Source organism: Dermacentor variabilis, chromosome 1, assembly GCF_050947875.1.
Source record: "Dermacentor variabilis isolate Ectoservices chromosome 1, ASM5094787v1, whole genome shotgun sequence".
Taxonomy (NCBI): Eukaryota; Metazoa; Arthropoda; class Arachnida; order Ixodida; family Ixodidae; genus Dermacentor; species Dermacentor variabilis.
In genome coordinates, this window is record NC_134568.1 from 179,459,995 (window position 1) to 179,487,987 (window position 27,993).

The window sequence follows — 27,993 nt, forward strand, 5'->3', positions numbered from 1 at the left end:
ACACATATCAAATTTGGTGCAGTGGTTGCCGAGAAAAACTAATTCACCTTCTACATGTATTTAGATAGGAGCATCCGAAATAAAGCTTCCTCTTGAGGAAGCCAAGCTGCAACGTGAGCCCCCCGAACAAAATTTCTGGCTACGCCACTAGCCTCTACGTCTGGGTGTGCGCATGCGCAGTACCATTGCCCCTCGTTCTTGCGTCCACTAATCTAAAGCTATCTACTATCTCCTAAGGCACCGGGATTAGGACACTGCAATAGGAACGTATGTGATGCTATATTTAATTCCGTAAGCGAAACAAAGAGACCATCATGTCAACTTCACCTGCTTCTTTTCCCTCACCAATGCATGTATAAAGAATGAATAGCACCGATTTTATAATATAGCCATAAAATTGATAAAAACGATTATTCATTTAATATCTTCTCCTTAATTTACATAATTCCCTTAACTTAGTACTACCCGATTCTTGGCCAATACCCCATAGTGGGTATGCGCCATCCACTGGAGGGAAACAAAACATTCGCGAAAGCTATGCCCGGCTGCCCATGCGGGTCCTGAACCTGGTGCTGCTCGTGTGGCCTGCACTGGGCGTCAGCGGCCAGGAGGCCCTCGGCGTGGTGCATATCACTTCCGAGGCGCCGTACCTGCGCGACGGCGCCGTCAACTTAAGTTGCAGCATCACGTACACTCAGGCGGCACACACCGCCTGGACCATCAACGGCAGACCGCCTGACGACGCGGCTCTCGAAAGCATTTTCACGGGCCGGTTAAGCAAGAACCTGTGGCTGCGCGCACACGGACTCGTGCTGCACCGCCTCGACCGGCTGCCTTCGGCGTCCGGCCGCTACGAGCTTCGCTGCCTAGCCGTGGCCGACGGAAAGCTAAGCTCGGACTCTGTCTTCGTGGGTTCGCTCTTCAGCGACTCCTGCCGCGGCCCGGAGCCGTGCGTGACGCGCGGCGCAGTGTGCCGCCAAGGCCGCTGCCGCTGCGAAGGCGCCCAGCCAGTGCGCCTTGCGTCCCGTCACACCACGTGTCGCCACGCCGCCATGCTCGGCTGGCCGTGCAGCTTCGACGAGCAGTGCCTGCCTCGCGGCGCCTACTGCGGCTCGCAGGGCACCTGCGTGTGTCGGGCACCGCTTCAGGCCGTGGCGCTCAGCTGCGTGGCCCCCAATGCCAGCCTGTGCCCGCCCTGCGTCCGCCCCACGCCGACCGTCGCTAGGACTGCCGCGCTGCAACTACTACACACGGTGCCCCAGCAGGAGTCGGCCAGCAGCGCCCCCGCCGGCCAGTGGGTTATACTGCTACCACCCCTGCTGCGACTGCTACAGCTGTCTCATTAGGCCAATGCTATGCTCACCGGTGTGGCCCTCGCCATGGGGCATTTATTACATAAGGTCGCGAATAAATAAATAGCAGAAGACTCAGTGCCAACTGGCTCGGCAGTGGTCGGGCGGTGACAGGCCGAAGATCCCCCACGAGCTGGAGCACTTGGTCGAGCAGCGCGGCTGTAGCTGCTCTCGGGGAGTCGGCCACGAACCTCGGGCTTCGGAGGCGCGGCCCTCTGCAAGAACGCCACGACTTCACACCGGAGCTCTGACACAGCTCCGTACCACACATGCACCGTCGTACTCGCGGCCACAACTTACCACGGTGAAGGCAGCCTATAAAGTACAAGTTAACACTGCAATATACATTCAATGCATTCCAAAACCAAGTGTTGCAAAAACACACGAACGAAACGCAGTGTACTAGACGAGTAGAAATGATTGAGGCACATAATAAGTGACCATGTCTTGCTTCTTATCAATAGGACAGACACAAAAATAAAAACAGCAGTAGTGAAATAAAATCAACAACCCCATTCTTGCATCAGCAGATTTCATTACTGGAATTATAGAGTAGGAAGAGTTAACAATGGAAAGAGAGGGTAAATGTAAACTGTTACTATAAACTCAAACTTCTACCCTAATCAGTGCTGAAAAGAAATTACAATGCCACATAGCTTCAGTCATTTATAACATGTGTCAGATAACTTATTTCAGAATTTTATCGTTACACCATATTATTAGTGACTGATGAAAACTACACAGAAACTTCAATCTAGAATATAGGTGAATATGTACACAACCATAGTGGTATCCCATGTTTCCAGCGATACCTGTTTTCTTGGTCAACACTTACACTGTGACTTTCACAACACAACTTTAATGTGTGGAAATGTGAACTTATCAAGCATTCCTCTACATTACTGCTTCACTGTGAATACATACTTTTGCACAGGATCTAGAAATTTGTACACGGAAGCAAAAATTGCAGATGAATACAATGCAGCTACAAATAATTAGCAGCAGTGAAACAAATCTCAGATGAACACAACACACAAATTTTGCTAGCAGGTTTCAACAGCAAACATTTTCAAATCGCATTAGTAGTGTCAAACAATTGCTGCGTCAAAGTCAGCCAACCAGTTACCTCTTATAGAAGAACTGGGCTTATGCACTCTGTTCTAATTTCTGCTACAAAAAACGAGCTCAGCTCGTCCTTGCTAATCATGTAATTTAGTGTACTGAGATAGTCACTAAGTCAGCATGTCCATGTGCCTAGTTGTGCATTTTGTTCATGGATGGCGCAATGAAAAATAGAAATTTGGCTTGAATTGTTTTTAGTGCTAGCAAAAAAGAAAACATTCTCAGTAGGTGACATTTTATATAGTTGGAAGTAGCAACAATTCACACAACCAATCAGTGCTTCCTGTCACTTCCTCAGATGAATTCCAAAGAAAAAGCCCACAAAAGCTGCTTTGTGTGCGAAGAAAGATTATAAAATGACTAGTGAAAGGAAACCTGAACAGCGTGCCAAGATTGTGAAATAGCCCTTTATGCTATATCTAGTTCTGAGCACAGTTCGGCAAATTAAGCAGATATTCACTCATACTCAGTCCTCAATATTTTTGTTGGCTATGCACTCAACTCACTTATACTCATGTGCTCTCACACTTGTCGGTACTCACTCATGTTCTGTACCCATGCTCACCTGCACTTAGTCACTTCCTGTCGCCCTTACTGGCCGCCACTTAAATCACACTCATGTCAACTCCCACTCACCGACAGTCAGTCATGTTCATACATCCGCTCAAACTCGCCATCACTGACTTTCATTCATGCCCAGCACTCAGTCCTGTTCATACATTCATTCACACCTCTAATCACTCACTAACGCTCTACCTCAAGCCTGTGAAATAAGTGTGGAGAAAGTATGAGTCAGTGTACTAGCGAGTGAGTATGCCGACCTAGGGTTTTGAGATATACCAGATGAAAGTCTACAATTTCGCATCTAAGCAAGAACATGTATTTTTATTTGTTACATTTTTGTAGCTCCTTTCCCTCAAAAACGTGTCAAATATACTAATGGCAAGCAGTGCAGTGAAGAAACCTACTTTTGTCCTTGTATAAAGAAACTTTTTGGGTGAATTCTTCAAATAAAAATATTCATTTAAGTACATTTCTGGATTTCCCTTGATGTGCTAATTTCACTGGGGACTTCAAAAAATTATTGCGGGAAAGTTTTTTTCCCTCAAAAATGATGCCATAGATAAAAGGTCAAATTTTATTTATCTGAGCACAGTGGTGCAACTATAGAGTGGTACAACCTTAGAAGAAAAAGGGAGGCCCCACCCAGATGACCAAAGTGCGACAGCCGATTGCCTCCGTGACTAAAATTGTCCCACTTAGAAAACCATGCTTCAAAAACATGTAATTCTCAGTATAAATAAAGACTGGTATTTTGATGACTGCTTTGGTAGAGCTCTCGTGATTGGAATGCTACAGCACATGCTGGATCACAAGAGAAAAATAACCCTGTGCCTTCTACAATGCTGTGCGTCGTCTGCTTTTTAGCTTCATTGCAAGGGGCAAAAAAAGAAAGAGCAGCTCTGCATCGCTTTTGCACTGGCTTACATGTACAAGGCACATTTACTACTCGTTTTCCGAGCTTATATGAAACATTTGCTATTAAGAAGTACTTATAAACAATGCATTCATCGAAACCGTTTGAAACCTGGGGCGAGAAGACTATCAAGGCACGAAAGATACAAAAATGCTTCATTCGTCGTTTTAAATAAATACTCTTGGTTTTAAACAGCATAAGATTTATATATTTTTTTGTGTGTTTTCACAAACTTATTTTCAAGAATGTGATAGGTTTCTTTTTGTTTCTTATTACTTTTTTTTTTTTGCAAGCCTGCAGCCTCACCAGTTCGCGTGCGTAGTGTCAACGATGCTCGCTGCAATTTTTCGTTGCCGGATCACAGCTCAGAATAAATGTACGTGGTACAAATGGTGCATCGTAAGCTTGCAATAATATTTCTGTCATGATAGACCACCACAAACAGTTTGGGAATTCCCTCTGATGAGGGGCCGACGCACACGACTGATGCGATTCGGCTCAGTTCGAAGCGCGGCCGGCTCTCCATCCACAGGGTCACCGGCCGCCCAGCTTCTGACGTCAGTCTAGGGTGCACGCGCACCCACTGGTGGAGGCACATGTGCATCCACCTTGGAGGAGTAAATGCCCCTTTTTTCTAAAGTTGTACCCGACTATAGTACGGGTGGATGAGTACAATTCTGTACAATGTAAAGATGTTGCAAAGACTTCCAAGGGAATAGCCAGTTGCAGTGTTTTTTTACCAGGTGTTTATATCATAGCTTAGAATCACTTAATAGAAGCAGACAATGTGAAAACTGTTACTTCGAATATAGTACACAATGGTACTATTTCTTCTTTGGGTTTTCATATTCATTTGATGTTGAATAATGTAAAAAACTACTAAATGATACAATGAGTCAAGAGTGTCTATTTTCTAAAAGCTTGGGGATACTGCCCATTGCAGGAAAAATTTTGTTTGACGCACACCATACAATAAAAAGCCACTTGCAACTGAAACACACAAGTTCAATAGCCATAAAATGTATTGCAATGCAGATATGTGAGGCAATGGCCACGACTTCTCATTTCTTTGGTATCTCCTAAATAATAATGCTCAAGAAAACCAAGATCTGCTGCAATACATACATCCTGCCTTATAGCGAATATCACACCAATTCAATCGTAGCCATGACACTAATTATGCCAACAAGCAAAAGCACAGAACTTCACAGAATGAAATGGTAATGTTTTTGCCTACACCGCAACTGAAGGCGGCAATGTCACACCATGATGTTTCGCAACTAGTCAATATAATTTTCACTCAATAAAAGCAATGAAGAATTTACTTAAGTTATGTAGACAGTTATAATAACAATGCTCATAAAAGACTCTGAAGAGTGATAGAACCTTTGAAAAAGTAAAGCAAAACACTTACATATCTTTGTGCTGCTAGCCTTTTTTAGGGCTACTGCAACAGAAAGTTTTGACCCGTTTTCATCTATTGTGAAAATATTTTTAAATATAAAAGGATGCACCGTACTGCAGATGCATCAATTTTAAGATCTCAACTGCGAAGTGTTAACATTAATGAGGCTAACATTCTTCACTCTAGCCAGTTTTTCTTTGTCACATGTTCTTTTGAAAGTACCACTTGTGCCACAAGCCTGGAGCAAAAACTGAAACAATGATTTTGGCCATGCTAGAAATGAAAGGTCACACAAGTCACTGAAACACAAGTCACAAGTCACTGAAACAACACAAGTCACTCAACATTGTGAATTACTACTAACTAGAAATTAAAACAGATTGCATCCAGTGGTGGAACGAAAATATTTTACTTCTTGGGCAAACAAAATTTAAACAAATCTGCACTAATATTACTCAGATGATCTTTTAGTGGGAATTACTCAAGCATGGCTAGAATTATTGAAGAAAGTGTCATTAAATGATCCAGTGACACCAGTCATATCTAGTAAATTCATTTGTCAAATAACCTTTTCACACTGCCCAGAACCATCTCACACCGAGATTCTCTTAAGCACCCACCTTTGGCCAAAATTTCAGCTTGCCTCAAATGACAACTGGTGTTATTTGAAGCTCGGCCAGTCACAACTGCAACAGTTGCACACAGAGACACAAAACGCAGAAACCCACACAGAAATTAAATTAATCATAAAATAAAGGTGAGTTGCATGATCATCTTTCCAGCATGCATCCTACACCTCCTGAATGTCTGACAATGACATTAGCTGAAGTTACTGGATTTTCTCGGAAATGTAATATTAAAGGAGTATTGACATGACATTTATGATTTTTCATTTTTTTGCATCAAGTCAATGTCCTAGACCTCGAAATCTTTTTCGGTAGGCACCGACCAGGCTTATTTATAACACGAGTCAAGTCAGATTAAAGCTTCTTTGGTTTTGGGAACACTGGCCCATGTATATAAATAGGGCATACCCACTGTACAGTGGGTATGCCCTATTTAGTGGTACAGTGGATCTGTACAGTGAAAAATTGTAGAGAAGTTTCTGTGCAGGTTATGCTCAGAGCATTGACTACAAATTTGCCATGGATGCTGCAAAGTACACAGGGTGTTTTCCAAAACCTGCCAGAAGTTCCTAAATATAAAGCAGTAACAATAAAGGTGCAATACACACACACACACACACACACACACACACACACACACACACAAATATTAAAAACAGAGGACATCAGAAAACAGATCCCACTTTCTTTTGCTAATTAAGCAATTATTAAGTTGGCACAGTTAGGCAGCTGACAATGGCAGGTTTGTAGCTGCTGATGAATCAGTCTGATATCAGTTTCAAAATGCACAGAGTGTTCTTAGCCTTGCAGCACAGGAAATCTGTCAATTTCTTAGAAAACTAGAACTAAGTACCCGAGAGGCGCAAGGAACCACATGTGCAGGAAATGTCAGCTGGTGGCACTATAAAAGCTCCCTTACATTGACATGGTGAGCCTGGCTCGCCGACGTGTCACGATGACACTAGTCCGGCACTGTCAAGAGATTTGCTGGGTGGCATGTATTGTGAAGTGCTCCTTAATACAAGAGAAAAGCCTTTGTTTTTCCTCTGTGTGCCAGCCATACCATAGGAAGCAATGATCATGCCTTTTTAGCGTGTTCAACAGTCAGCATTTGCTTGGTCACACCTGCAGTGCATTTCTTTCAATGAACCAGCTTTGAAAATAAGCTTTTGAGTAAGAAAGATTCTATTTTTGCTAGAAAATAAGTCCCTTTTATTAACTTTAAAGCCGAATTGCTGCCCGAGAAAACATTCCTCCCATTCATCTTAAAATAACTACTAATAAGGTGTGTGGCATCTTCAGGCCGCAGCATCTGATTGCCACACAATTCCAGCTGAAAAAACACTCATTTAGTAGTTTACCACTAGAAAAGGACAAAATCAATTGTGTCACTAACATATCATGGTCACAAGAGCTGCTCAAAGTGCTTTTCCTCCATTGCAATGCAAAGAAGGAAGCTGTTTTTCATTACATCAACACAGCACACAAGCATGTCTTGTGGAATGCTCCAGAGGGAGGTCTTTACATGCTGCTTCACCTCACTGAGGATAGCAGGTTCGAATGCAAAAGCTTCTTTCACAAAGGACAGAAGAAAATATCTAGGGCTGTCAAGTTCAGCTACGTTGGTGGCCAAGCAATAACATCACTTCATCCCATTCACAGGTCTGGGAAGATTAAATTGAGGAACTGCTGAACGTGAGCAAAAACTGTGGCAGCGCTTCATCATGCTCGAACCACATCCACTTTAAAGTGCTCAAAGGCAGCGCCAACACAATCTCTGACACCTCACCCTTCAAGACACCCTCAGTGTACTTGTTTTCAGTTAATGTTCAGCCAATAAAGTAGTGACCAAGAATTCAAACCTAATACCACACCACATGTTAGCTGTCCATTTCACTTGATTACAATGTTGGCTTAGCCAAAGTGAGTTGGTATCCTACCAGCAGTGAACATTGTGCAAGCTTAACAGTGCAGTTCTTAAATAAAAATCGGAGGACACCTTGTTGGATCTGGAGGACAATCCCAATTGCTGTCCCCCAGATTTTTGGACCTTGCCGTTGGGTGCGGGAGTTCGCCGAGGTTGAGGAGGACGTCGGGATGAAAACTGGAGGTTTATTTACATTATTTACAGTGAGAGCACAAAGAAATTAACAGTCATAAAGTCATTACGGGGCGACAGCAACTCAGACGCTGCGGCCCGTGGCAAGAAGCTCGAAAGAGATGAATGAAGGAATGCTCCCTTGCTGCTCCCGGTCTCTGGCTTTTAAGCCCTTCGGTGTCTCGAAGTCACGTCACGTTCAGCCAATCGGCGAGCCTGCTAAGGTGCCGTCATTTTCGGCCAATGATAGGTGCCCGTGCGATTGTGTCCCACCCGGCGCAGAGGGTCGCTCCTTGGGCTCCAATTATCCAAGGGCTTACTTCTCTCTGCGGTATTGCCTTGCTGGCTTGCAAGCGGCGTCACAATAGGCGGAAGGGGGCGACGTTTCAGTACTGAAAAGCAGCTTTGCTCGGGACCTGCATTACCTGGAACCGTGCTAGGCTCCCGCTACACTTTCGGGAAGAGTCAAGCAGTGGATAGCTCCACTTGCGGCGCACGAGGTGGGGGACGCCAACTCGTTTGCATGTGCCGCGCCTCGGGAACAGGGTAGATGTGCTTCTGTGCTCCTTAATTAGCTGTGGCACGATTCGATGTGGTCTGTTAAACTCGAAGGAGGCTCAGGAAAAGGTCCCGTATCTAACAGCTCCTCCTCGCCCCGGAAGTTCGGAATGGCCGGTGAAATCAATTCGCTGGCCATGAGGAATGCTGAAAGAACCTGCAGGGTACTGGTGTAGAGCCTCGTTTGATGAACTTTGGGATCCTGGGCCCTGGAGAACGTACGTCAAACAAACAAAACAACACAGCACTGCACCACGTGTAAGCGCAGGCTCTTCACCCCAGACTCGCCAGGCTATTACTTAGTAAAAATGAACCCTGATCTTTTATTTCCCCAATTTTGACAAAGCAGTTCCAACCACCTTTCCAAACCGCTATCCATTTCTCCCCGAATGCCGACAAGGCCAAAGAGACGTTTTTGCAAAACAAAGGGCCATTGTCGTTGCAAACAACAAATGAAAAGAGTCGAACATAACTTAAGTGGCCTAACTACACGAACAGCATGTTTCCAACCTATCGCAGTGGCGTACTTATCGCACGTATTGGGGCTACTGAACAGTCCGGTCAACTCTACAAGTACGTAATCACAAGCGCGCTAGCTTTGTGGTCCCTATTCCGAACCCGTACTTGCGTCGCACGCAAACGTTCCATCACGCTTACTCACGTGTCTTTCTCTAGTCCATACAGGACACGTACCTTAAACGAACAACTACACTTGCGTAACTTACGCACTCCATAGAACCCTTAAAAAAATGCGTCTGCTAATAACTCGTTCCACGCACGCTCACTAGAGAAGTCAGAATACGGCAACCCAGTCGTTAACAATCTGCTTCCCTCCGTCCGCACAAGGACACGCGCTAATGGAAATAAGAATGCTTCTCAGTGCAAATCACGCACTTACTGAAAACCTACGCGCTTAACCTTAGAAAATAAAGAAACACTTATAAAAGAAAGAAGGTTAACTAATACACACGCGCCTTACGATAGGCCTCTCACCGATAACCTTGACACTCAGGTTACTCACACACACACACAAAGAAAGCCTATATACTCATTAACACTCGCAAGCCTAATTTTTAAATACAACACCTCTTTCAAACCTCATAGCTACTCAAACGAAAACAAAGAAAGCTCATACCTTACTTATTGAAAGAAACTCTAGCCTCAAAGCGCGAAAATTTTCAAAATGTTAAAAAAAAGAAACGTGTCACTTCTACGGAAGCTCTCTTGGCCTCCCGTTCCAAATGTTTACAACTGACTCATACTTTTGAGCCGTACTCGAGGTGATCGCAGTTCGAGCTACACTGGCTATCCTGGAACAACAAAAGGGTTGACTCACTATCAGCTCCCCCAAGACATTACAGTCTCCTGTCAATTTGCGTCCTGGCACCCCTCTTTCATCACGAACTCGACTGACCGCGTCGCAACTCCCTACCACCTGGCCTCGTCTTGCCACCTTCCGCTTCTTTGTACTACACGCTGAACTTCAAAAAGAACGACGGACCGACAAGGAACATAACTGCCCCGTGCCCTTTGTCCGCGTCCGTGCAGAACATGCATCTCGGTCTCTTTTTGACCTGTGGCTCGAACGTCTTTGATGCGTCAACATCGTCAACGACGACCGCACCTTTCTTTTCCTTGCGCCCTGGCTTTTTGCGTCTTTCGCTGTCTTTGGCTGCGCTACATTAGCCCCCACATTCCGATCTTTAACGCGCTTCTTTCTACGGCGCTTTTTCATCGAACTCTCTTTCATGTCGCCTTCTCGCACCTTGTGCTGGCCGGTACACACTTCGTCGGCCCGGATCGGTCTCTTACCCACACAGTCTGAATGATCCTTAACTAAATCATCCGTCTCTTGGCTACCTTGACTGGCGGAGAGCTGCACCGATCCCTGAACAATGCAGTTGTCTTCTCTTGAGCTACGCAGCCCGCAATTCTGAGAGCTGCCCTCAACTGCATCGTCCAGCTGGCACTGCACTTTGGCGCGCAGATCAGACTCGACAGTTATCTCGACATGGGTGCCCACGTCTGTCGGGTCAGCGGTATTCTGTACTTCGTTAACTAGTTAACATTACCTGCAATGCACACGCGCGGTGACTGTGCCAATTCATTCACAGCTGGCCTAGTTGTCTACAGTGCTCTGTTGGCACAGCACTTCGTCAATCTCACTACGGCCTTTAACGGCCTCTGTTGCTACTACGGCATCGTTAGCAGCTAGCCCTTTCCGTTCGCCTATGAATGGGCCGCTAATCTCACAGGCACCACTTCTCTCGTCGGCTTTTGGTGAAAATCCGCTAGATACTTCCTCATTCTTTCGCTCTGTACTACCTACAGAATTTTCAGACAGCCGTTGTCTCTGTGCCTTTAACTGCTGAAAATATTGTATCTTTTTCCAATGCTGCCTTCTCTTTCTCGTACTTTTGCTCACGCTCCCGTTCTTGACGCTCACACCTAATCTTAAGTTCTTGATGCTCACGCTTACGTTCACAACGCTCACGCTCCCGTGCTTCTTGTATCACCTCCCAAGCAATCTTGATGCTTTCATCATCATTGCCACTATCTTGAATCGCCTTTATGATAGCTGGCTTTTTCATCTGTTCGTCCGCCTCAACTCCCAAATCGTCGCACACCAACAACAAGTCTAACCTCGTCAACCTTCTAAGATCCATGGCAGCTGCCCCGACTGGTGGTTAGAACTGTTTTCCCTAATTAATTTGTGCAAACACACAATATGCAACAAATTCCAGATTCCCCAGAACTATCAAAATAAACACAACATTTGAAGTCTGGCGAATCAAAAGGGAAAAAACCACGGGCTCACTTACGGTTGCAACACCCTGCCATCTGGTTCACTGGTCCGCTGTTCCCGGTTCCTCAGGACTCTCTGGGTCGAAGGCTCTTTCTTCTTCGCTGTTCCCAGTTCCTTAGGATTTCTCTCGACGAAGGTTCTCTCTTCTTCGCTGTTCCAAGTTCCTTAGGACTTCTCTGAACGAAGGTTCATCCGTAGCGCTGCCACCAGTAGTTGGAGTTTGAGGACGATCCCACCGCTGTCAACCAGTTGTTGGATCTGGAGGACAATCCCAATTGCTGTCCCCCAGATTTTGGACCTTGCCGTTGGGTGTGGGATTTCGCCGAGGTTGAGGAGGACGTCGGGATGAAAACTGGAGGTTTATTTACATTATTTACAGTGAGAGTAAAAAGAAATTAACAGTCATAAAGCCATTACGGGCCGGCAGCAACTCGGACACTGCGGCCCGTGGCAAGAAGCTTGAAAGATATGAATGAAGGAATGCTCCCTTGCTGCTTCCGGTCTCTGGCTTTTAAGCCCTTCGGTGTCTCGAAGTCACGTCAAGTTTGGCCAATCGGCGAGCCCGCTCAGGTGACGCCATTTTCGGCCAATCGGTGAGCCGCTCAGGTGTCGTCATTTTCGGCCAATGGTAGGCGCCCGTGCGATTGTGTCACACCCGGCGCAGAGGGTCGCTCCTTGGGCCCCAATTGTCCGAGCGCTTACTTCTCTCTGCGGTATTGCCTTCCCAGCTTGCAATGCGCCATCACAATAGGCGGAAGGGGGCAACGTTTCAGTGCTGCAAAGCAGCTTTGCTCGGGACCTGCGTTAGCTGGAACCGTGCCAGGCTCCCACTACACTTTCAGGAAGAGTCAAGCAGTGAATAGCTCCACATGCGGTGCACGAGGTGGGGGACACCAACTCGTTTGCACGTGCCGCGCCTCGGGAACGGGGTAGATGTGCTTCTGCGCTCCTTAATTAACTGTGGCGCAATTCGATGTGGTCTGGTCAACTCGAAGGAGGCTCAGGAAAAGGTCCCGTATCTAACAACCTAAGCCCGCTTCTTATGAATTGTGTATGCGAAAGCATGAATGTCTAATTGAACACCGCTGAGCAGTCTAAGTTGTGAACTCCTTGCGGGTAAATGAGCTCGCTGAGATGCTTAATGCATTTTGACTTGCCTGCCTTACTGAGCCGCAGTTAGAATGCAGGCGAGAACTTGCATAGACAAGGAATGCTAGATGAAACACTGCTAAATACAACACATTTATGCTTGCATACCACAGACAGAAGAACACCAGTACACGTCACTAATGACATTTAATTTCCATGTAGTTTCATGCATTCTACAAGCTCTCAGTTTCAGTTTTCTGAGCAAGAAAGTTTCACTTATGCTGCAGACCTCTAGACACATCGTTTTGTCTATATGACATCGAATTTTTAATGGCCACCTGGAAGTGGTAAAAAATTTATTTGGCCCTTTTCATTAGCTAGGATATAAATTAGTATGTCAGCATTTATGCAATGCCTGCTGGTCCCACGAATCTGATCACGAAGAAATCAACTTCGCAGTTACAATTCATTACATACAGCAACTTTCAGCAGCTCTCGTAAGAATGCCTGGTAAATATTGCCGTTTTTTTTTTCCAAGTGTTTCTAGCCAGTGTATTTTCCACATTTACTGTACCTGGCATCACATGTCAAAGTGTGCAAATTTTTCAAGAACCACTGAATGGCACATGGAATGGCCATTGAAAATTTGATGACCACTGCCTTCCGTCGGCATAATGACTGCCCATGTGAAAGCAGTACCAAACATTATTGTGTTTACTAATACACCAACACACACATGTACTTAAATAAACTGCTTACGTGGCTGACGGCCCCGATAGACCTGCCTAGATCGGCTTGCGGGTTGAGGTCCTTCGTAACTAGGCCAGTCCAAGCAGCTGCAACCAGTTAAATCAAGCTGTCACAAAACAGAATCACCATGTTTTTTGCATGAACACTTGTTGCGCTATTATCCTTTGCTGCAAATAATGTTACATTTTACTTCCTCTTTCAAAGAAATTAAGAACAAAAGTAATAAGAATGCCTGCACCACCCACAGGTATAGCAGGTTCAAGCCAATTTAAAAATAAATGGGGAGGGGACGTTGAAAAGAGTCTCCCTTCATTTCAGTCAGTCAAAACTTTCACAATGGCAAATGAATTGGAGGATCCAAAGGCAAGGAAAGGTGCTGAAAGAGTTAGGACAAGGAGGGCTAGCTCTGCTCCTAATCACAGACACGAGTTGGTTTGCGTTGCTGATATACACATGATAATATTAACTTGGTCAGGATGTAGTGGTAGGCTAGTTGGTTATTCCCGATTGTGTTAAAGTAGAACACTTAAACAACATTGACACACTCAAAATTAAGATGGAGATACTGTGCTCATGAACAACACTTTATGTCTGTTCTTATTTTCTGTTAATCCATGCTTACTATGTGTGCTGCTGTAAATTAGGCAAAAGAGTAAATGCCACCCTACTTCATTTTACGACAATTCTTGGCAGCTTACCTCTGCATTGAAAAACTACAATATAAGAAAAACCAGAAAGATGATAAGAGATAAGGTGGCATTGTCCAGTAATAAGTTGTACGGATATAAAAAGATTTGTGCAACAGCTGCTTGCATGAACAGGTAGAGTACACAGTTATGTCCCCGATTCAGTGTACAGCTCACTTTTTCAACTCAATAAAAATCTCTGTTTCAAGTTCAGTGCTTGTCCTTTGCTCATGCTGCTTGAGTAGGTGTCAACGAATCAGCAGACGAGCATCATCAAGTTTGCACAAAATTTCCGGGCAGACAGTCGTTATGAGCACAAGTTGAAGCCAGTCGATCAGCCTCTCAATTTCCATCCATTGGGAAGTGAGAGATACCCCACGTGATGCAACTGTGTTGGCAGAGTCAGTAACGCTGTGTACAACTGGACAATCAATCTGACTGCATTGTAATCTGCTAAGGGCAGATCGGGTGTCCGTAAAGATGGCAATTCTCGATGTGATTAACTCCTCTTGCACATATTTCAGCGCAACATTAATCGCTGCTAGCTCCGCAGTTATTGAAGAGGCTGGATGGCGTATTGGGGGCAAGCTCCACCACTGGAAAAGCTGGCGCCACCGTCGGCGTGACGTGGCATGAGGGATAACGTGGACACAGCGGCCACATCACTTGCTTCGGAAGCACTGAAGCAAGCTGAAAACAAAAGTTTTTTTTTTAAGTCCCACCTGCGCTGCTGTTCTGATTAAGTGGTGAGGCTTTCCGCACCTTGGGTGTCTGCTTGACATTTGAAAGCACTTTAATAGGTAGTGGTTGCCTTTGGAGGCATGCAGCATGGTAGGCTAATGCTCAGTGCCGCAGTGCCAGACGCACGCAATGGAGCCCGGTGACAGCCTTATTCGCACATAGCCGCAGGACAAGAAGCTGCGTGAAGCTTGGCTCATGATACTTAGAACCAGCAAACCGCCATCAGTGACAACTCAGGTATGCAGCAAGCACAGACGTGAGGAAGATTTCTGCTATGGCAACACGACTGCGATGTTCAGGGAGTAGCATAAAACGCGCACTGAGACGCTCGCCTGCACCCGCTGCCCGGCTAAAGTCATCCCGGTTTGGTCTATGAACTTGCCGATGCTAGATAATGGCAAGTTCACTGGAATGGAAAAGGAGCAGTAAGAAGCAAATTAAGGAAATGCATAGCATATGGTAATGTTTGTGTTATGAATTAATGCACTGGATCACAAGAAAGAAGCAGCGGTAAATCGCTTGCAGACAATACCGATAAACATATAGTGCAACGCAACTTGAAAAATAATATTGAAACGTCAAAGAATTTAGAAGAAAAAAGAAAAGATTGAATCATCGTGACGGCACATCACAGTCGCCGTAGACGTCGAAGTCTCTATAACGAAATTATTTTTGAACAGCTCTGATAGCGCCCACACAACAATGGTTGCTTGTGTGTTGTAAAATGCTCATATTCTGCAGCCTGAAGCTCGCAGCACAGTGTGAAAATGCGCTCGCAGTAAAAGCGAAACATTATGCGTGGACATGCATGCAGACGCATAGTCAGTCGCTGCAAATCTGTGCAATCGCAGCATTGAGGCTTCATTCTGTTATGCTCCACGTGGTTATACAGACAGCCCACTATAAGAACATATGCCACATAGTTATGTTATAAATGCCTTAAACTACTGTTTTAATTCTATGACTAGCTATCGACTTTATATTATTTTGCAGTTTGTACTACATTTACTTTGTATAATTTTCCACTTAATGACTACTGTATTGCTGTTTTATGCTGCGTATTTGCACAAATGTATACATTTTCTGACAGGAGGTCTCCTTTCAGCCACATGCTCTGGGACCTCCTTCTGTGTACTTATGTAAGCATGTATCCACTTATTGAAGAAATAAACCGAAACTGACTGATAGTTTGCTCTCAGCGTTTGCCTACTTTTCATGCAAGAAGCCTGTTCGAGAGACTCCATTGCGGCGACTGCGTGCAGTGGCGTTCACTGTGCATATTCGGTAAGAGATAGCGTCTGTAAACAATTCTGTGCTTTCAGTTTGCACAAGATTATTATTTCTACAGTAAAAAACTTCCCTCGTTTTGAGAGTACGTAGAGAAGTGTCCAGGAGGGCTGCCACGTAGTGTTTTTATTGTGTCGTAAGCCAAACCTATGAGGAGCACGCCGCGCGATCCCTTCTACTACGCAAGGAAGGCGCTTCCGATAGATGGCGACACTAAGTCCTTGCCCCCAATATGAAATATACGTTGTACTTGAATCAAAGGGCAGAAAAGAAGCTGCAGAAGCGACTTGACCATTGCTGTGTACACACGCATGTGTGAATATTTGGAGATAATCTTGAAATCTTTCGAAGATGCGACTCAGCCAATTGGAATATTGTCACGTGGTAGTGATGGTTAAGAAGGCAGTTAAACTGTGATTAATGAAACGAGCGTTTTATTGGGCGAACTTGTGCCCTCAAAAACAGGCTACACTCAAAGAACAACGGTAGCGGCGAACACGACCGGCGGTCGTTGAAATCTGATCAGCGGGTCAAGCACGTCGGCTTTTATAGATCAGTTGTCAAATGTTCCAGAGTAATCGCTGGGAGCCACATGCCTTCCACAAAGTTCTACGCCATTCGCATTGCACATACATGCAATCAGATTACACAAGGTTCAGCGACAACAGACAGCGGATGGAACCATTAATAACATTCCAGAAACTTCCGACACATGCAAATGCATCCTGCACTGTGCGGTAACATTTGTTAGGCGGTGAAACGTGTCGCCCGATAAGGACAAGTACACGTGTCAATATGTAATGCCAAAACAGGCATATCAGACTCCTTGTGTACGTCAGGGATTGTGAGATAAATAGGGAATACATGTTTGGTGATATCTCTTGGAGGCAGAGGCGTAACTGAAGTAGCATGTTCAGAAATGCCAGCATTTCTGGACAGGCTACTTTACCACAATAAGCATGCACGCGCATGTCACTAGCACATTGCACATCACACTATGGTAAAATGTTCTAACAAATCAAGTTACAGCTCCATTAAGCATTTTGTTCCCGTTAAGGCCATATTACCTTTTTATAATCTCAGTCATCAGAAATCACCCTTAGAAGGCCCGTCGCCGCTCCCATTGCAAATTTTAGTTATACGCTGGAAGTTCTAAAACGCCATCCAAGGATCGTTGTACTGAAATCATTTATCAAATCGGTTTGTTATAGGAGCAGATAAAGAAATTTAATGCCATGTTATCATGAGGCGAGCGCCAACTGCCTATAAAGACACGCTCTCCCTCTGCCTGGAGTAGCGTCCGCAAACGACATTCTTTCACCGCATTCTCCCATACCAGAGCTAAGGGACAACATCGGGTTCACGTGATGAGCCCCACCTTTTTTTCTCTCTTTTTTGCTGAGCAGTGCATTTCCTGTGGCAACGTAGCACGTTCCACATTGGGCAACTTACCGATGTAATGTATCGGGGTGAGCGAGGTTGCCAGGACTGCGATTTACGTCGTGCTTGTGCGTGTTTTCTCAACTCTAGCTAAGAGCGGTGCTTCCTTGAGAGGGGGGACGTGTGGCATTAGGTTTGAAATTTCAGGTGTTTTCATGGCACTGTAATACTTTGCACACATGGTCAACAGTATGTGAAGTATGCGCTGTGCTTGTCTGTTGAAAATGGCCGAACCTGGTGAGGGGCCCTTTAATGTCACAGATGCAAAGAGAGTATTTATCTGGTTGCGAAATCTTCCCATGTTTCATGCAACTTCCCATTCTAATGCATCAGACAAAAATTTCTACACATCTCTACTCCAAGCATAAGGTCCCTATGCTCACCCCTGTGTGAAAAAAAAAAAAAAAAAGAGCGAGCAAGTTACAGTACAAGAAAGTTCAAAGTACAGTGTGAAACATAGCAAATGGTGTAAATATACACACCAAGGTTTAAATTTTGTCATTGAAATATATCTAAGGAAAAAAATAAGCAACCATGTTACAAGTTCCACTACACTCAGTTCGTTATTTAAATGGCAGTACAGGGCATGCAGTAATCATATTTTTCCCAGAAACTGATCCTTTCTAAAATCCTTGAAACGTTTCTTTTACACCAGAAGATAATGTGGTTGCAGAAAAAATCTCAACTGAAGGGGCTGTGTAATTATTCCACATCTGAAATCTCCTGTGACATATTGGGGCAACTTTTGTAGGAACCCTACTCTGTACTAGTGAGCTTCAAGGTGATGTTCTGATTGGCATTACTGTCTGCTTTGAGTTAAGAGTATACCATAGAGGACTGCAAATTTCTGCAAACAGAGCAACCTGAAAAGTTAGCATTAGTGAATCCCAGTATGGAAATATAACTTCAAAAACTTTTTTTTTTTCGTGTTGAAATGTAACAGTTAGCTTTTATAATACGTAGTTGACTAGTTTATAAATGACACACCTGAAAACATTACGATACCATGGTTTCATAGCAATGGCACCAATCCTATCCTATGTATGTCATTTTCTCACTTGCAAAGGTTCTCCTCTTCATAAAAGTGTTATTTAGAACACTAACCTATCTTATTAGTCTGGCTTAATGTTCACCTTCAGTTTGCCTCTAAAATTTCTTTTATGGCCACAGGTGCTTTCAGTTAAAGTTGATTGTCACTTACCTGCCAACGAGAGAAGAGTCCAGTGAGTGTGGACGTCTTACTCGGGCACGAACCTACACAGAGGTGTCATCAGCTCAGACAATGATCAACTGACTAATCCACTTGCAAACAGGGTGTCAAACTGAAACCGAATCACAACCAAAACCAAACTGAAAACCGTACCCAAACTGAAATTTTGATTGGAACTGAGCCCAAACCAATATTGTTAGAATGCATCAAAACTCAAACATAACTTGTTTCAGTTTTGCACATAATGCGAAGCAGTAATGCTATAGCTGCCCCAATACTATGCACATTAGGCCTTGCACTGTTTCATGTGATATCGGTTCAATAATGTAATCAATATTGGTTCTGTTTATCCATAAAGCTTTTCACTTTATGGATACACTTTCAGAGCACGACCTCAGGCAATCCTAGCAAGTCAGCTAATCATAGGACCCGGTGGCAAGACTGTGCTCTCCAGGAACAGCATTTTTCTCTGCTGTAGCCTTGGCAGAGTAGTTGAGGCAAAATCTTCTGATGTGGGCAGTTCGAACTTTTCACAGCGCACTTTGGGATTCCTGCGATGGTCACTGATCGACATCAACTAGGGGAGTGAGTCAATAACTGCTATCACTGTAAAAAGTAATGGTTATTGGTTTGAAACTGAATGGCTCAAGCATGCAGAGTGACACAGGTAGTCAGGAAATTCACTATTTACCAAATAACTTTATTTCTTCTGTTTGCACACCCCACTAACATTACTATGACTCACAGTATTCCTAGTATGCAAGAATGTGGATATACATTGGGTACGTACCACAAACTACAGCTGCCATGGCAGAGATGCTTGCAATTCTAACTCGCCCATACTAGAGTGTACTAGATAGGGGGAGTAGGTCCAGCACAGGCTTCCCTGCTGAGGCTTTTTTTACTGAAAAGTTGGTGGTATCACATTCACCTGAATGAGCGATCCCACACACCGACCGGACACTTGTAGCGTCGGAGACGCCACTCGCAGCTGCATGGAGCTTTGACAGGAGTTTCACTCTGCTGCATCTAGTTTGGATACTCAGTGGCAGAAACAGATTTTATTCCCCACCAAACTGCAGTCAATAAAATGGAGAAAGAGCAATGCAAACGATGCAGCAACGACGGTGCCTCGAGCAGATGACAAATACTGAGCATGCGAGCTCCCCTCAGCCAATGGGCGCTGCTGAAACAGCTGGAGCTCCAGAATAGGGCGATGGCAGTACTGCCACAATTTCAGCATTTTGTTGCATCACCCTCAGCACTTGCCAAGGTGCCCGCTGGACCCACTCCCTCATTCTAGAACACTCTTGCCATACTAGCTAAGCTTTGCAGCCAAAATGTGGTTTGAGGGCTGCTGAGAAATTTCTGTAGAACTGCACAGTTCAACTTTTGTATCACGTAGCCTAAATGCTGATGCTAAAGAAAGCAAAGCTTGCTGCAACAACTACAAAATCTATGAAACACACACAGCAGAAGAAAGGTGCACTAGTTGGAAGAAAAATTTTAAAAACGAAAGCAGCAGTGTGTGTTCTTGTAAATGTAACACTGATAACTACAGCAGTAAATGGTGTGGGAGATTGGCTTTAGCTTCAAGTCATCACTAAGAAGAGCACAATGCTGGTAGAGCTGAGTAAAACATTAAAGAGGCACAGTTTTTCATTAATTTTTTTCATTGCCCATTAACTGGCAAAAGACTATACCATATGCAGCTGCATATGAATGATCAATGTGGTCTGTGGCACTAATTTGTTCCCTCAATCAAGAAGCTCAATACCCACAACTGCTGATATTACTAGAAGCAGCTAGTTGAGAGATATCGAATGCTTGCTTCCTCCTTTGCAAATGGCCTAAAGTTTTGATATGCTATTTAGGTAAAATAATGTCAATTCATGCTGTCACCAACATCACAGATCATACTCAAGTCAGAATTTGCTGAACCGGAGTCCAGTAGTAAATACCTGAACTGAGAGGAAAATGAGCTGTCTATGCTGCTGTCAAGTTAAAGAGGCCTGGAGGCCATTGCACACATCAGGCAGAAAAAAGGGACTCTTAATTTATGTGACTTGAAAATCCTAAAAACTTCCCTATACCCACTACAGTCTTCTCATAAATGGCACATCACACTAAAAAAGTTTGGTCACTCTTACCACCATGCGATGGCATTTTCCTGATGCCTAATCTAAAAATACTAATATTAATGAACCACCAATATTATGAGGACAGTGATGCAAAATGTGCTTGTCCAAGCCTGCACGTGCTCTCCATGCACCGCACCAGTATTTAAATATAGCTAAAAGAATGCACTGAGCAAAGGACAATGCTGTAGCTGTGCCCATTAACAGCAAGGATGTCGCCACATCCCTGCTGCATTGTGAAGGCCACTTCGAACCCCTTCCCCTTTGTACACATAGAAACATGCTTGCACTACATAATAAAATGCCCTAGCATCTGTGTGAGATGATGTACAGGATCATTCTGCTGCCGGCACCGGTATCTGCTGCTCAGTCTACAATTCATGGCACTACACTGTGCCACGCAACTTCCCCACTCCCAACTTTCCACTGGTTCTCCTCTGTTTCCCGTACTCATCTGCTCTTTGTGCCTCGGCAGCACACTGAATGAGTGTTGGAAGGAAACCCTTGCCAGGGAACACAAAGCATTGAGAATGCATGTGTACTGTGTAAGCTTCCACCTTCACCATTTTGACCAAGGCCCACCAATGAAACTCTACAACACCAATGGCAAAACGAGAAATGAATGTGGTCAGTGCCCGATTTTGTTGGCTAAGTTATAGTTCCTGTCGAGTGTTCTATCCCCCAACCATTTCCCTCTCTTGTATCTCAGTAAACACCGCCTACACTATTTTAGTGCGAGCAGCACGTGTTGAATGGAGTGAACATTGGTAATGGTACTTTGGTTGGATATGTTTGACGCTGGCATTCAGTACGACAGATTGCAAATGTTGACGTTGAAGTGCACTAAACGTGCTGTGCATCAATGCTTGGTCATTCTTATTCATTTGACAGTTTAATGCTTGTGACAATTCATTTCATGAGTAGCACTCCTGTTGCTTCTGCGGAGCACGAGGACATTTGAAATGCTCAGTGGCAAGTGTTGGAGCGGCAATATTGCAGTGCAGACGCTAAATGTTTTGGAGCGCAGAGGCACAGAGAGTTGAAAGAGTGCTGTTTTGTAAGAGAACCTCGTTCTGAATTTTTAGGTTCCCACCGAGTATATCATGCTTTATACGTACGTGAAAGGGAACATATGGATATGTATGCGTTGCATAAGAGTCCGAATGTCACAAACTCGCGTACACTCCAAATAACTTAAGAAATCAAAGTATACTTACAATTTTTTCAGATGAAACATTCTGAAAGAATGCGGAGATACTGTTAGTAGGTCTATATTCAAGCACGTGCTTAAGGATGTCTAGGAAAACCAAAAAAGCACATCTTCAAAATGCTGTAGAAGAAAACACTCAAAACCCAAAAGCATGGAAAACAGTCCCTTCAGAGTTATTTGTTTCATTGTTTCTTAGATTTACTCATGGAAGAAACTTCACAAATGTATACTTTTGCTTCAGTGTGACTAGAACATAACAATATGCTAAATTAAACTAAATTCTGGGATTTCATGGGCTAAAATCAAGATATGATTATGAAGCATGCCGTAGTTAGGGACTCTGGTTGAATTTTGACCACCTGGGGTTCTTTAATGTGCACCTAATGCACGGTAGACAGGCATATCTGCGTTTCGCCCCCATCTAGATGCAGCCGCAGCAGCCAGGATTTGATCCCATGTCCTCGAGCTTAGCACCGAATGAAAAGCAAGATAACCCCATGACATCGAGTATGCTTCTTTCACAAATGGATACCATAAGCTATTGGGCATGCAAATGCCTATTTGTTTTCCAGAAATCTTTATGCCAATAAAATTAAATTATGGGATTTTATGTGCCAAGACCACTTTCTGATTATGAGGCACGCCGTAGTGGAGGACTCGGGAAATTTCAACCACCTGGGGTTCTTTAACGGCGCTTAAATCTAAGTACATGGACGTTTTTGCATTTCGCCCCCATCTAAGTGCGGCCGCCATGGCCGGGGTTTTATCCCGCGACCTCATGCTCAGCAGCCCAACACCATAGCCACTGAGCAGCCACGGCAGGTAATCTTTATGCCCATACAGTAAAGTAGTGCTGCGCAAATGTATTTTTCTGAAATTAAATCACTATCATAGCTTTAATACAGTGCGTTTCACCTAACTGGAACCAAACTTTTTTTAAAAGTGATGCATCAAAGACGAAGGTGACCAATGGAACATTGTTCCCAGTTATTGAGTAATGAGTAGTTTTTGTAGTGCGCTTATGCAAAACTTTAAATATTTATTTTAGGGCATAAAGTTGCAGAGCATGTTCAGAAACACCCAATGAAGTTTTTTTGATACTCTCCTTTACATGGTAATTTTTTCCGGCCTCCGAAGAAAGCATGTGAAATATGGAAAAATGATGTCCCCACTTTCTTGTGTACGTAGAATGCAGTGCTCTAAAGTGCATTTTTAACAAATGACCCTTGCTTGTTAGCTGCAAGAAAACTGGACTGACCACTTTCTAATTCGGGCCTACTGCTTTATCATGTGGGACTGCAGTGACTGCCTGGCTTAAGGGGGGACACGGGGCAAATAAGTGCAATTAAAAAAAAAAAAAGCATTTCCAAATTATAGAAGTTTCAGGTTCCTTTACTATCTGAGAATGTGCCAAAAGAATTTTATCCTCATCAGCACAGTAGAAAAGCTGAAAAGAGCGTTTTGCACAAGCCACGCAAATGAGAATGTCCAGATTTCCTGCAGCCTGGCTGCGCTTGCGGACTCGCCGTGGTTCACTTATACGCAGCTGCAGTGGCGAGGAGGAATACTGCACACTGACTGATGCGCATAGTGATAAGAATCACGCACAATGTGCAAAGAAGGAAGCGATTTTTTTTTATAGCTATGGTCCTTTTTTTTTTTGCCCAGGGCCCATTTCGCACCATTTCTTTTAGCGTTCATTTCGCTCGAGCCGAAGCTCCGCTTTCGGAGACTGCTGAAAATTCCGCAGCCCTGGCTGTTACAGAGTTCAACACTGGCCCTAACGGAATTCAGAGTGTGCTGGAGAAGCTCGACATAGTTTGTGGAGTGCTCACAACAAGCCATCTAGAAGCGAGCAGCAGGCATTGCGTGTCACAGGCAAAAGCCAGGGCTCTTGACAGCTCAAAAGTGGCTCAGCAAAAAAAGAAAGCTTGCAGCTATTGCAACAGAACAAAGCCAAATTGAAGAGGGCCAAACGTATGCGGCAGGAGAATTTTAGTTATGACAGATGCAGCATGAGTACGATGACACACTTCAGAATGCTTAGAACCAGTTTTCTCAGTTTGTGCTTATTCATAAATGTTCGTGATTGCAAAAACTATCATTCTTGTATAAGGAAGACTTATTGGTAAGGTGCTTACTAGGGTATAATTTTATGCAGAATGCAACTGTGGACATAAATTTTCAGATTGCACAGCATTTTTTTTTATATGAAAATTGAAATTTTGGCAGCAAGGTGGAAGTTCAATTCCTTGTGAAGCCAATTATGCTATTTCTCTTTTCTATTAAAACTGTGGAAATTGAACAAAACAGCTGCATAGTGGCATATAGTATGGGCCTTTCTAATAATATATTACATATAATATTTTGAAAATCTCTTGTCATTTTCAAACATCAGTCACTTCAACATTTGAAAATTCACTCTTTCAAAAATACTTCTAGAATAATAAAATTTGGCACCTGGCCTTAGAATATTGTTTTGAACACATCCTACAATGCTTAGCAAAATCAAGTCAGAGGTACAAAAGTTTACTTTCGCCAGTCTGTCCGCCCTTAAAGGGGTCCTCTAACACTTTTCAAGCCATCGTTTAACTGTTGCGGGTTGCTTAGACTGACGGCTAGCAAAATAAATGCAACCAGAATGGCAGCGATAGGTGTATGAAGTTATTTAGCTGTGAAATTCCTTTCTGTGCAAGAAAAGTCCATCAGCGACTCCCATGTAAGAAAGATCCATCTGCAACTGTACTTATTTGCGTAAAAGGTCAAATTTCAATATAACAAAGCAAATTGCTGATTTTACCGACTTCGTTATATCGAGGTTTAACTGTATTTGAAAACTTGAATAAATGATCTTAAAGGGATTGTCAACAGTTTTTCAAGGACCTCCTATTTTTGCAGCACAATAGAAAGCCTACCACATGAAGTGTCTAAATGTGCAATGGTTTCTTTGGAAAGAGAGAAGAAATTATTTTTTTTTTAAATACTTTTTCCATCTACGTAGTCTCTACAGAGTTCAACACTGGCCCTAACGGAATTCAGAGTGTGCTGGAGAACCTCGGCATAGTTTGTGGAATGCTCACAACAAGCCACCTAGAAGCGAGCAGCAGGCAGTGCATGTCACGGGCAAAAAGCCAGGGCCCTTGACAGCTCAAACTTTGCACGGATGGCTGCAACACTGATGCTAGACACAATGGTAATGCCCTCCTGGTAAAAGTGAGAAAATGGAAGCACATAGGGTTTCCACAGGAACGGTTACATGCTAAATATGGATATTATGACCCTCATAGCTGTCTTCGGCACATAATCATTTCCAGGAGCCATTATTATTTGTTGCTTTTCTCTCCTATAATCTCACGTGTTTCCTACAGGTGCAGTCTGCGTCTTTCTGTTGGCACTGCTGCCAGAATCTACTCTTTTGTGCAACAGTCTAGCAAGCACATTATAGTGCAACGATGCCAGCATTGCAATGATGCCAGCATGCTCTAAAAGCACAACGTATTTTCAACATGTGAATACGACAGTGACCATCGCACCACTACCACAACGCAGCTTGCACTGGTGTGCGTCACCACGTCAAGGGAACAGACCCACTGATGCAACACTCCGTCTGCATGACGGCAGTATCCCTTTTCAACATGCGCTAACTGGAAATAAGAAATTAGGTACTCTCTGACGCAAAGTTAGCAGAAGCAGATAAAATACAATCTGCAAGATTTGCAAGGCATCAATCTAAGTAAAATAACTCCCCGTATCGGTTTTAGGTCATGTGATGGTTCACAGTTTTTTAGTGTCACTGTCAAGAGACATGTCACTTTGTGCCACTTTCAGAGCCAAATTAAAAATATAATTTCTTGTTTAAGGAAAGAAAACATGTTCATTTCTGTTAATGTGACACATAAGCTTCTAAGTCACACTGCAATCCAAAGACATGTTCCGAGTAGTACACAGTCCTTTTACTTATTTAGCCAACTAAGCACCTGCAAAAATTTTCTGAGCAACTTGAAACAACTCCAAAAAATATGTTGTTAGTCACATTTGTCTACAATTCACCACATTTCTTTAAAGTTTGGTTCAAGTTCCGTGAAATACCCCATATTATTTATATTTATACAGCTCCTATGCTCTGTGCAACAATGAATATTAGTGACCTACTGTCTCTTGCACACAACAAAGAATTCACATAAAACAGCATAACAATCAATGCGCACTATTATTTGGCTAACTATATGCGACTATGCCTCACATGTCGAATATCACATGTGCGAAAATAAAAGTGAACCATATTCTATCCCTCTTCTGCTGAAATAAATATTTGCCTAAATTCAAATTACCTTTAATTTACAGAAAAGACAAGCTCAACTAGTCAACTTACAGTGCTCGTTAGAGTATTCAACTATGGCAGGACTTGGTAATTGCCAGGTAAATTACAGTAATAAAAAAAAATTACCTCAGCAGCTGGAGCAACAAGTGTTGATACTTCGACAAATGTTCGTAGAGTCAACATTTGGTTAAATGAGCAAGCCAGCAGCAACATACCTGTTCAGGGGGGCGTGGCTGCTCGACAGATACTTGAAAGAAGCCAGGAAAAACAGCGAAGTGGTTGCTTTGAGGCAGAGGTTGGGCGAGGCTAAAGTGGCGCTCCATGAAAGCCAGCATCTTCTCCGAGGGCTGATCAATGGCTAGCTGATTTGCCGCTATTTGCTCCGTCTGAAGGACCACGCTGGTGTCAAAGCCTGTCTGACGAAAACTGGACACTTACCTGGGCCATTCGATCAAAGAGGCGCCTCCCATAGCCTTGCCGCTGCCTACTCTGCTGCACATAGAAGTCCAAGAGGCAAAGCGGCCGCACCTGACAAAGTCGACTGTGCCCATCCCGTAGAAACAGCTGCTTGAAGCCCACCTTCAGCAGGCCCAACACAGCGCCTCTGGAATTAACCACAATTACCCACACTCACTACTCATGCAAGGTAACAGGTTCAAGATGTTCTGTGAACAGCATGGCCAGGCTTTAGCGATTGAGAACAAAGCACTTGCTAGACATAGCGAAAGTAGAAAAAAGAAAAGACGAATACTGAGTAAACATCCTAATGTTAAAGCCTTACCCACGATCGTTTGGCTCGACAAGAATGTAGACGCGGTGGCCCGAGTTTTGCAATCGGTCGCTTGTGGTCACCGGCGCTGGTAGGCCCTGCGCCTGCGGCCAGCCCCGTCCAGGCGTCATGGGGCAAGCAACACAACGCACGGGCCACTCACCGCGCACGATGCCTCGCCCAAAGCATCGATGACGAGACCCAGACGTTCCTGCACTCTGACGAGGAGAAGTAGAGCGTTACTGCAGCCCGGCCGCCCACAATGTTTTCAATTAGTGTACTCGCTGACAGCTTGAACGCCTACTCTACCGCATGTCCTAATAACGGACAGCAGCACCGAGGCAGTGAATAACCGTTTTTTTTTCTTTCGTTGTTGTTAACGTCGCACATTACACGTGTTAACAATCATGTTATCGGAAACGCCAATTCAAGCTGCGCTAAGGGCTTATTACCAGCCTTCAGCAAGTCTTGTCTTACAATGCAACTGAAATATGACGGTCGAGCGTTGTTATACAATGCTGCTGGATTTTACGCCGTTTACTCTGCAGCATATCATTCACAAGTAATGCTACTCTAAAGAAATTATGCCAGCTTACCTCGAAGACGAGCGAACACATCTATGTTGCTCATCATGGGGCAGATCCTGTAGCGGTCCTATCTTGGACGCATCCCTAACCTTTAGGTCCTTCTCGATAACATTAAACTCGAATTCTAAAAAATCTACGCTAAAAGGAAATTCCATACCGGTATAAACGGCAAGTGCGAGACATAGGAAACGGTAAGGGAGCGCAAAGCCATGCAGGTGTAGGATCAGCCTCACGGAAGCGATGAGCGACGATTGCGTGCTGTGTACTGCTTGAGTTTTGGTTTTTGTTGGCCACACAGAGAAGACTCTAAGCGGCCCGACA

General features: G+C 44.1%; 1 protein-coding gene across 2 annotated transcripts; it reads right to left on the reverse strand.

Annotated features, from left to right (window-relative positions):
* Positions 1-1,359: 1,359 nt before the first annotated feature.
* On the reverse strand, positions 1,360-27,981 carry LOC142588540 (alpha-tubulin N-acetyltransferase 1-like). Of its 2 annotated transcripts, XM_075700388.1 has the most exons (10): positions 27,682-27,981; positions 27,249-27,303; positions 27,098-27,189; positions 26,755-26,920; positions 26,532-26,702; positions 22,003-22,023; positions 18,639-18,691; positions 13,293-13,369; positions 5,366-5,398; positions 1,360-1,567 (listed from the first exon to the last, which is right to left on the reverse strand). In XM_075700388.1, coding segments are annotated over exons 1-10 (816 nt in total). In that variant the 5' UTR covers positions 27,828-27,981; the 3' UTR covers positions 1,360-1,565. The 2 variants fall into 2 exon arrangements, with proteins under 2 accessions (XP_075556503.1, XP_075556500.1); XM_075700385.1 differs by lacking the exon at positions 5,366-5,398 and having other exon boundaries at positions 27,682-27,979.
* Between the last annotated feature and the right edge of the window lie 12 nt (positions 27,982-27,993).